Source organism: Quercus robur, chromosome 7, assembly GCF_932294415.1.
Source record: "Quercus robur chromosome 7, dhQueRobu3.1, whole genome shotgun sequence".
Classification (NCBI taxonomy): Eukaryota; Viridiplantae; Streptophyta; class Magnoliopsida; order Fagales; family Fagaceae; genus Quercus; species Quercus robur.
The window spans coordinates 15,142,299-15,153,550 of record NC_065540.1 but is presented as its reverse complement, the minus strand read 5'-3'; the positions used below and the strand labels follow the sequence as shown (position 1 = coordinate 15,153,550).

General features: G+C 35.2%; 1 protein-coding gene and 1 pseudogene across 1 annotated transcript; both read left to right on the top strand.

Annotated features, from left to right (window-relative positions):
- The first annotated feature begins 224 nt into the window (after nt 1-224).
- Nucleotides 225-3,946, top strand: LOC126692441 (pentatricopeptide repeat-containing protein At3g04760, chloroplastic-like; annotated as a pseudogene).
- Nucleotides 3,947-5,467: 1,521 nt separating this feature from the next.
- On the top strand, nt 5,468-9,221 carry LOC126692443 (nudix hydrolase 15, mitochondrial-like). The gene is made up of 3 exons (XM_050388057.1): nt 5,468-6,100; nt 6,860-7,002; nt 7,127-9,221. The coding sequence occupies exons 1-3, from the start codon at nt 6,079-6,081 to the stop codon at nt 7,283-7,285; spliced, it is 324 nt and encodes a 107-aa protein (XP_050244014.1). The 5' UTR covers nt 5,468-6,078; the 3' UTR covers nt 7,286-9,221.
- The last annotated feature ends 2,031 nt before the right edge of the window (nt 9,222-11,252 follow it).

Below are 11,252 nucleotides of genomic sequence, written 5' to 3'. Positions count from 1 at the left end.
TAATAGGTTAGAGGAGAGTTAAGAATACAAATTCTCTGTACCATTTTTTGTGTTCTACTTTATATTTCACCTACCATAATTTATCATATATTTTTTAATAATAGCATATATAATAATAATAATAACATAAATATATAAAATAGTAAGCATAGATATAATCTGTTTTATTTAAATAATCTAGATGGTTTAGCTAGCCATCTGGTAAAATAATCTCTCTAAAAAAAAAAATCTATTTTATAATTTCAGACTCTCTAAAAATAACTCTCGCTTCCGCTCCTCTCTCCTCCCAAAGCCTCTCTCTCAGCAGAAACTGTGACGTTTTGAGCTCTGTTCTGTTTGTCTTTGTTCGGTTTGAGAAGCAGCCTCAAGCATTGATAAGAAGGAATCTCCCACTTGCTTCCTTTCTTACTTCTTTACATTTGTTACTTTCCGATTCCAAACTATACTGCCATGTTATATAACTTCAATTCCTACTTTAGAATTCGAAAACCTCATAAGTTTATTGATTTCTTACACTTTCATACATGTGTTTGTGGCAATAGTGGTCAGTTTTATGGGCAAGAGGTTAGCTGTTATTTCCTTGAAAACCCATTAGCTTGTATTGGACTTGTTGCATATTATTCTTCATTTTTATCAAGAACCTCTTTTGCTAGTAGTAGAGGTCAACCTGCTGGGAAAGGTGAAATTGATGATACTGATGATGGGTACGGCAGATTTAGGCAAATGGGTTCCTGAGATAATGAGGATGATGATGACGATGATGACGATGAAGAAGAAGTAGGAGAGGACGGTAATGATGGCGATGATGACGATGATTTTATGGTTTTGAGTTCAGTTAATGGAGATGGTGAATAAAGGGAAGGTATTTGAAGAGTTGAGTTGGATGAGGATGAAATAAGACACCCTTTGGTGAGAGAGATTTGTAGGTTGATTGAACTTAGGTTGGCTTGGAATCCAAAGCTTGAAGGGGAATTAAGGCACTTACTAAGAAGCCTTAAACCTCGCCAAGTTTGTGCTGTTCTGCGCTCTCAGGCGGATGAACAGGTTGCTTTGAAATTATTCTATTGGGCTGATCGGCAGTGGCGGTACAGACATGACCCGATTGTTTACTATACAATGCTGGAGGTCCTTAGAAAGACTAAACTGTGTGTGCTAGACAGGTTCTTCGGCTCATGGCCTGCAGGGGTATTGTGTGCCAGCCTGAAGCATTTGGTTATGTGATGTTGTCGAATAGTTGGGCAGGCAAGTTGAGGAATGCAATGCAAATTTTGACTTTGATGCAAAGAGCAGGAGTTGATCCTAATTTGTCAATATGTAACACTGCAATCAATGTTTTGGTGAAGGGGAATAAACTGGAAAAGGCATTGAGGTTCTTGGCCCGGATGCAACTTGTTGAAATCACACCTAATGTTGTCACTTATAATAGCTTGATCAAGGGGTATTTTGACTTGCATCGTGTTGAAAATGCTGTTGAGCTGATTGCTGAAATGCCTCTGAAGGGATGATACCCGGATAAGGTTAGCTACTATACAGTGATGAGTTTTCTCTGTAAGGAGAAAAGGGTTAAAGAAGTGAGGGAATCGATGGATAAGATGGTGAAGGATAGTAAGTTGATACTAGACCAGGTTACCTACAACACTCTTATCCACATGCTCTCCAAGCATGGTCATGGAGATGAGGCTTTGGAGTTTTTGAGGGAAGCAGAGGAGAGGGGTTTTCGTGTTGATAAGGTTGGGTATAGTGCAATAGTTCACTCATTTTGTAAGGCTGGAAGGATTGACATTGCTAAAGAATTAGTAAATGAAATGTTCAAAAAGGGTTGCATTCCTGATGTTGTGACTTACACTACTGTTCTTAATGGGTTTTGTCTGGGAGGAAAGGTGGACAAAGCTAAAGAGATGCTTAAGCAGATGTACAAGAATGGCTGCAAACCAAACACTGTATCATATTCTGCTTTGTTACATGGGCTTTGTCAGAGTGGAAAGTCATCAGAAGCTAGGGAGATGATGAAAATGAGTGAGGAAGAATGGTGGACCCCAAATGCCGTCACTTATGGTGTTGTGATGCATGGTCTACGTAGGGAAGGAAAGTTGTCTGAGGCCTGTGATATTGTAAGGGAGATGATTAGAAAAGGCTTTTTTCCAACCCCAGTTGAAATTAACTTACTGATTCAGTCTCTTTGCTGAGAGGGAAGAACGGATGAGGCTAAAAAGTTCATGCAGGAGTGTCTGAACAAGGGGTGTGCTGTTAATGTGGTGAACTTCACCACTTTAATTCATAGATACTGCCAGAAGGATGATTTGGAAGCTGCTCTATCACTGCTTGATGACATGTATCTTAACAAGAAGCACCTTGATGTAGTCACGTATACTACAGTGATAGATGCATTGGGGATGAAACGTAGAATAGAAGAAGCAACTGAACTTACAATGAAGATGCTGAAGAAGGGTTTGGATCTTACTCCTGTTACATACAGGACAGTTATTCACCGGTATTGTCAGATGGGTAGGGTGGAAGATCTGTTGAAACTATTGGAAAAAATGCTCTCAAGACATTCATGCAAAACAGTGTATAATCAAGTTATTGAAAAGCTTTGTAGTTTTGGAAATCTTGAGAAGGCAGATAAACTCTTAGGTAAGGTGTTGAGAACAGCTTCAAGAATTGAAGCTAAAACATGTCACATACTTATGGAGAGTTATTTGAGCAAAGGGATTCCTTTGTCAGCATATAAAGTGGCCAGTCGCATGTTCAACTGGAATCTGATTCCTGAATTGAAGTTATGTGAGAAGGTGAGTAAAAGACTGACGTTAGAAGGAAAATGTGAGGAGGCAGATAGGCTTATGATACGTTTTGTTGAGCGTGGACACATTTCACCTGAGTGTCAAGAGCATATGGGAAGCTAATGGGTGTTATTTTTGCTACTAGAGCGATGGATATACATCTGACTTTTTCATCAGCATTATGTGCTACCATTGTTAAGTGCTTTATCAGGGTACATCCCCGTTCTTCCATCTTCATTTATTAATGAGCAAAATGCAAAAAAGACCTCGTGGTTTGGGCCTATTTCAAAGACACTGCCGTATGTACAACCATCAATTTAGTGTAACCCATGAAGTTTGAGAAATGATGAAATTGCTCCTTCTGTTGCACTTCTATCAATTGTGATGGATGGGAAGTGATGCACCCAATTGCTTTATTATAAAAAATTCATTTTAAAGTAAAATTAATTAAAAAAAAGAGGGAGAAATATTTGTTTTGTTGCTGTACGGAAATTCATTTTTGTTGCAATCACGCTTTCATAAATATTTTCTTGACTTGGTAAAAGAGGGAGAAAAAAGACACTCCAGCTGCAGAAATCTTAGAACTTCGATTATGTTCACAGTGTAATGCTTATTAATGAAAAAATTCTCCAAATATCCCTTTTGTTGCTGCTATTTTCTTCAACATTACACAGAATTTGATTTTAAATTACTTAAAGGTTTTGCAGGTGCAGGATGAGAAAGTGTATTTTCAAAGTTTGAGCTCCATAATCAAGCATTTAAGAGTACCTTTGTGGCACAAATCTCTTTTAGGCCATTTTTTGGCTGTGATAGGCTTGTGAGTTCCAGTTTTTCTAGTTTGGGAAAGTTGTGGCTCTGCCTAATGCAGTACATTCTTCTGATTTGAATTCCTTGCATTATTTCAGGTATAACATGTTCATGAAGCATCGAAAGCTCAGTAATTTCAGGGCAATCTTCAATTTGTAAGTTAGCCAGGAGTACAACTAAGGTTCCTCCTGGTGTACCAAGAGGTGTTTGTTTGTTGAACTTAAGTAAATATCAAAATGATTCCTGTCAATGTTTGTTTAAATGTTAATAATTATGACGAAATCTAACACATTTATTTAATAACGAATGATAAACTTCTAGGGTGGGCTATACCTTAAAAACTAAGGTAACTTTAAATATTTCAATCCACCATAAACTCTTAGAGGGTAAAGAGCTTGTTGCATGTTAATTTGGCCCAAAATATTTCCAATCTTTCTTGTTAGACGTTGGTGGAACTCCTAAAATTAACTTGCGATTTGTCTTTATTTTCTGTATTACTCATTCCTATAGTAGCTTTAACGATTTGATGAGCTTTTACAACATATTTATATATTTATTCATTTATTGTGATATCAATAGCTTTGAACAAGTCATTCAACATCACTACATGTTCAACTCACCATCTAATCTTCATCCATACGCAAGTGACACAAGAGGCAAACACCTTTTGGTTTATCCCTCCCAAATAGTACTGCAGCAAAGCCTCTCTTGCAGTTTATTGACCCTTTTGGTGTAGTGCACTGTACGTTAAACTTATTGTATTGTAGCTAAAACTTAGATATGAAAGGGCTACTCTTTCATGCCTCTGATATTTCTATTTTGAGTCTCATACTTGAACCAATGTATACCATTTTCAAATGTGATCATTGGCCTTTTTTTACAGGTTGTCAAACATAAGTAGCAGTACTAATAAACACAAACAAATTACTACAATTACTTCAAAAGCTTTGCAACTTCATGTTATTAAACCTTAATTCTGAAAAAAAAAAAACAAGTTATTGAAGTTGGACCTGAGCTAAGCTCAATAACAATGGGTTCGGATATGTAATCCACCTTTAGTACCTTCTTGATTAAAGTAAAAAAGAAAAAAAAAAGGTAAAACAAAGAGAAGAAATCTGTAACGTGGGCTCTAATGTCTAGACCTTTGATTGGGCTAGACTTGGCGTTTATTTGTAGTATTCTATGTCCAAATTTAGTGGTTTCCCAAGTCCAAATCCGGCCTAATTCTGTCCAATGACCCATAAATCTAAGGTTTTACATACGGCAAGGTTCTTTGGTGATCTATGAATTGACTCCATCCAAAGATAGACTCTCTCTTTGGAAAAATTCCAAACTGTTTTGTCGGCTAGATATTCTTTTTCCTCAGGTATTATGAAAAAATCAATACTACTGTTACTTTAGTTTTGCACGTTTAATTGATTATTCAAATATTGATTTTATTGATTTTAGCCTTATAGAAGGTGGCCGAAAAAAGCTAGGGTTGCCCTTCACTTGTGGTAGGTACTCTTTCCCCTATCCCAACTTTTGGGGTGTCCTTGATGTAGATTTATGTGACCACTTTATTCGACCATCCTCTCCATTATTGTCCATCTGCTGGCATATATTATATATACTCGATTCTTCTAATTTTTAAAAGAATTCGGATTCAAATCTCCCTCTTCCACTTGTTATAACCGAAAAGTTACACATTTCTAGTTGACAGGAAATGAAAATGATTATGCCAGAAAATGAAGCAGACAACATGAAATATTGTAATAATAATTTTAGCAAGTCATATCAAATTGATATCTTTTGGACATAGAAAGTGATAGTCAAGGTGAATTTGAGAAGAAATATTTAATTAGCTTAACAATTTATATAACATAATCAAAAGATTTCACTAGTCTAGTGTTTGGTGAATCTATCATTGTATCCTCATATATTACGGTTAATAATAAATTATATAAGCTCTTTTTTTTATGAGATAAATTACTATAATCTCTAGGATAAAAAGACTAAGGAAAAAGAATAATAAGGGGAAAAGTAAAGATTCTTATAACTCAATGGTTTCACAACAAAATCCTTCAGAATAATTCCTATAGAATGATACTCACAATTCACAACTGGTAAGTGGTAACCCTTAAAATTGATTCCCCCTTTACAATTGTTCTTTATAAATGTTACAGAACATGTGTATAGCTTGCCAAAAGTTATATTCCATTACATGGCTTATCTTGTAACTCAACCATGCCTCACAGAAGAAGTCTGGGGAAGCCAAACACTTCAAAGACTTGTGAAGCAGCTTCAATATTTTAACCAATTACCTAGAGCAAATGAAGAAATAAAGAAGGATTGTTGTGGTATTGGCTCAGATTTTGGACTTTTCAAGTCACTGGAAGTAAAAAATGATCAGTCTTCTTGTATCAATTGGAGGGAGAGAAGAGCAGCAGCTTTGATATGCCTCTTTGAAGGCCAAGATGGTGAATTATGAGTTATTCTTACAAAGAGATCCATGAAATTGTCATCTTACCAAGGTAAATTGAAATCCAATTGTTTTTTTGTCTTTGTTTTAGTTTTTTTTTTAGATATATAGAACTTTTTCATCTTCTGACGTTTGCTTCATGATGATTTCTTTTTATCATCATCAGGTCAAGACACTTATTGATTTATGGAGTAGGCGAGGTTTGAACTCCATATCTCTTATTTGACGACGAGATTTTATCAATAAGCTAACTGGAACCCACCAAATTAATTTACATACAAACTTTAATGCATGAAGCATGTTGAGAGTTTGATGGTGTGACTATGTGAGAGTCATGAATCATAATCCCCTATTTTTTAGAAATGATAATAGGACGAATTCTTTCAATTTGAAACAAATCCTTTAATTTGATGAGGTTAAATAATAGTATTACAAATATAAAAGTGTATTTAGTGCCACATCATTTAAAATTTTAAATGATGTGACCGTATACATTTTCAGATTAAGCATGAAATGGAATCTCTCCATTTTGGAGAATACTTGAGCCTTTACTCGATTAGAGAAATAATTGTGTATGAGAATAGACAGGTCCTTTTTATGAGAATAGACAGGATTAACTTCAAATCTCGTTAACAGTGATTACTAACAACATTTTTTGATGTGGAAGAATTGGCATTTTCTAAATACACCATGTGTCAAATAATTTTATAATTCTTTATTAATAGATTATACTCTTTAAGTCTATTGCTTTATGCAAAAAGGTGGAGGAAACAAGATTGAAGGTTAATTTATGTTCTCATTTGGCAAACAGGGGATGTAGCATTATCAGGTGGGAAAGTGGAGAAAGTAGATGCAGATGACTTTGCTACTGCCTTAAGAGAAGCCAATGAAGAAATTGGCTTGGAACCTAATCTAGTTCAAGGTGTTGCCACTTTAGAGACTTTTATTTCCCAGGTTCTATGATTATCACTCTTTCCCATTTGGTATTTTTTTTGTTTTACATTTTCATGTTCAATGCAAGCTAATTACTATTACAATATGGTTGTAGCACCTACTCAATGTTTTTTCCCTGTTGTAGGCCTACTTGCTAGGAAAAGTGATTTCAGACCTTTACTCAATATTGATGAAGTTGATGCTATTTTCAATGTTCCAATGGAGGTGTTTCTTGTACTTCTCACTTGATCTTGAGTCATTAACTTTTAGGGTATGGCTTGTGTCCAATGCTTTGGAGCACTAGACGGGACCAGTGATAATACGTGTTAAGGTTGTGTCTTGTACAATTATCTAGTGTACTGGACAGAAGCCTTAAAATAACTTTTGTGTTAAGGTTGTGTCTTGTACAATTATCTAGTGTACTGGACAGAAGCCTTAAAATAACTTTTGTGTGAAGGTTATAGTATACCACTAGTAACAATGTCAAATACGTCATACAATCCTTGATATACTTGATCTTTATTTTTTATTGTTGAACTTTGTATATTATAAATATACTCATTGAACAGTATACATAGCAAAATAACCTTAGGGTTACAGTAGTATAAGTAGGATTCTTTTTAATAGTTGAAAAAAATGTAGGATCTTGAGGCTAGTTACTACCTATTCAATGAGATAAATCTCTCCAAATGTATGGCTCCATAGTCCCAGGTGCTAATGGTGACTCAAACCTGAGCGCTTATGGCCAAGAGAAGGAAGATCAACCACTAGACCCCTATCCGATGGTGACTCAAACCTGAGCGCTTATGGCCAAGAGAAGGAAGATCAACCACTAGACCCCTATCCGATATTGTATGGTTTGGATTCCTAGTACAATCTAGACAAGGACATTCAATGGATTTGGACCTTGATTAGAATGATATGATGGGCTTGGGCTTGGGCTTGTATCCATATCTCTAAAACTATCCATTGCATTAAACACTTACTCCAACCAATTGCATGTAGATTCTCCATATGAAGCCGAAATGTTCCTCACACGTGTTCACATTCTTATACAAAGGACATAATTCTTAGGCAAAAATACTATTTTGGTCCTTACATTTTGGGATTACAGTCAATTTAGTTCCTATATTTTCGTAACAATCAATTTAGTCCCTGTTATTTTTAATTTATAGTCAATTTAATCCCTGCCATTAACTCACTAATGGAAATGGCCTACATGGTATGATGGTAAACAATGTGCACTGTTGGCACACTTTAAGCTTATGTGGTAACTAAAATAATAATATTACATGCCACATCATCTAGAAAATTTTTGATTTATTAGTTTTAAAGGGGGAAAAAAGGGAATTTAGATCTAGGAAGAATGTGAACCTAGAAAAATCCAACCCAAATCCACTTCCAGCATATTCTTTAAGCAAATCCAAAAATAAAATCAAACAAAAATAAAATGGTTAAAAAGTAATTACGACCCTGTAAAGCTTCTTGATGAGGGTCATAGGCTTGCGTTTCAAATCACTTTGAAACAATACAGATCAAACCCAGCTGATTACTTTACATTCTCATATATCCTTCTAGAGCTTGATGTGCTCATTAGTATACATGTCGATAAGATCATCCAAATCAACTCCTTTAAAGCTGAACTTCTTGAATGTCCTCTTCTTAGACTGTCCCATAGCTGCCACAGCCACATTGGTCCCAACGTCCACCTAAAACAAACTCGGAGAGAGAGAGAGAGAGAGAGAGAGAGGAATTAGTGGTGGGATTTGCTTAAAGAATTTGTTGTTTATGTTTGATTTTTGTGTTCTTTGCTGAACGTAATTGTGACCAAGGAATTGGAAAATGGACTTTTGGATTTCATATATGCTATTGATTGATTGATTTGGTGTTTGAATGATGAGAGATTTGTGCTTGAAGAACTAAGATTTATGGATTTTGGTTTGATTTTTCTGTCCAATGCTGATGACATGGCATTTAATATTATCATTTTAGTTGTCACGTAAGCTTAAAATATGCCAACAGTACATATAGTTTGCCACGTAGGTATTTTTTGTTAGTAAGTTAACTGCAGGGACCAAATTGAATGTAAATTAAAAATAACAAGAACCAAATTGATTGTTACAAAAATGTAGGCACTAAATTGACTTTAACCCCAAAATGTAAGGACTAAAATGGTGTTTTCGCCTCATTTTTATTAAAGAGTTTTTAAATTCTATTTATCTGTAAAATGTGTGAATATAATTTTGGCATATCATTTAATATATATAGACATTTATTAGTACAATTTTATTTTGTTTTTATTTAAATATTGATGATATGAAAAAAATTCAATACACTAATTACACAATAAATGAATAGACTTTAAAAATTCTAAATATTACACCAACCACCAAAATATCCAATTCCACTTAAGCTTTGTTCTTTATGAACGTGACCTCACCATGGGGGATTGTAGGTATGTGTGCTGTTAATCTTAATGATGAGTACTACATTGCACTGATCACAAGTTGTAAATGTTGACCTTTTATTTTACAATGTTTTATTCCTATGTTTTGTAGGAAGATAATCATAGATATGAAGAAAGGGAGTCTATGGGTGAGAAATTAAAGGGCTGTTTGGTTTTTGGTGTTTCCATCATTCATCATTCTGTTTCCATCACTTATCACTCAAAAATGATAGGACCCATGGAGAGAAGCTTGTTTGGATTTGTTTTAAGTTTTATTTCCATCACTCAATTCTCTGATTTTTGAGTGATGAGTCATGGAAACTAAAAATACATTTTAGATGTTTTCATGTTATGAAAATAGAGTTATGATGCCATTTTTGTAAATACACACATTGAAGGACTCACGGTCAAACCTTTTGCTCTCTTTAACACAGTTGTCTTCTTCTTCTTCTTCTTCTTTTTCTTTTTCTTTTTCTCTTTTTTTTTTTTTTTTTTTTTTTTTTTTTTTTTTTTTTGTCTTTCACGTTAGGTCTGGATCACCTTTCTCTATTCTCTCATTCTTCTTCTTTTTTTCTTTTCCTTTCTCGTTGGTTTCTGGGTTTGGTTGCATTTTTTTTTTTCCATTCCTTTTCATTGGGTTTCTGGGCTTGGGTTCTCTTTTTTTTTTCTCCTTCTTTTCTTTCCTTTTCACATTGGGCTTCTAGGTTTGGTTACATTTTTTTTCTTTTTTCTTTTCACCGAATTTGAAAATCAATAAATCAAAGAGGAAATTACAATCAATGGAAACCCATATACCCACAGATTACAAGCACCAAACCCATTCAAAGGAAACCCATATACCCACAAATTACAAGCACCAAACCGATATACCCATAGATCGGCGCCGCTGCTGCCCATCGGAGCTGGAGATCGGTGCTGTTTGTACTTGGAGAGGAAGAGAGAGCCGGTGTCTGGGTATTGAAAACAGAGAGTGATGGAAAAAAAAGAAAAAAGAGGAGAAATGGGATATCAAAAAGGGGAAGCACGAAAGAGAAGAAAGAGAGACAGAGTCAAACAAGGAGAGACATCGGAGCTTGCTCGTAGACCTCGCACATCCACACGCGCTTGTGCCAGTATCGAAACAAAACTTTAAAAAAGAAAAAAAAAACTGTGAGTTTGCTTTCTATGCTTTGCTCTCTGCTTTTATTTTTTGAGCTTTGATTTTTTTTGGAGCTAATAAGACAGGAAGAGAATGGAGGGGCGGAGAGGAAGAGAGAACTGTGTGTTTGGGTATTGGGGGAGAGTGATGGAAAAAAAGAAAAAAAAAAAAAAGGAGAAAAGGGGATTTATATGCGGGTATGGTGCTTAGGCAATGGGTCACGTATGGGTCCCACAAAAAGTAGAAAATATTGAGTGATGAGAAGCTGAAAATATGTGCCAAACGGGTGGGGTTTAGGAAATGGGGGTATTTTAAGTGATGAGTGATGAGTGACGAAAATTGAGTGAGAAGTGATGAGTGATGGTTTTCAAAAAACCAAACAGCCCCTAATCTTCATATTTTTGAGTTCAAATCAGAATCTATAATCATTCTTATTCATGCCGCATCTATAATCTACTAGCGGTCTCCATTTTTCAAAGGGCACCTCCCTGACTTTCAACAGTTGCAAAGATCACTGCATCATATTCTAGCATAACACGTACATATATGTTTTGCAATATAATATGCATGTCACTTAAAAGTGACAATGGAAATGCAGAAAGCGAGAAGGTATTTTATACGTAGTGTTGATTTATTATGGCTAAAGTGGCTCAAATCTTAGAATAAGCATATTAACCTTAGGTTAGT

Excerpts from the sequence above, each read along its gene's own strand:
- LOC126692443 (XM_050388057.1), top strand. The coding sequence starts at position 6,079 with ATGAAATTGTCATCTTACCAAG. Across the intron at positions 6,101-6,859 it reads GAAATTGTCATCTTACCAAG|GGGATGTAGCATTATCAGGT; the intron begins GTAAATTGAAAT and ends TTTGGCAAACAG. Across the intron at positions 7,003-7,126 it reads TAGAGACTTTTATTTCCCAG|GCCTACTTGCTAGGAAAAGT; the intron begins GTTCTATGATTA and ends TCCCTGTTGTAG.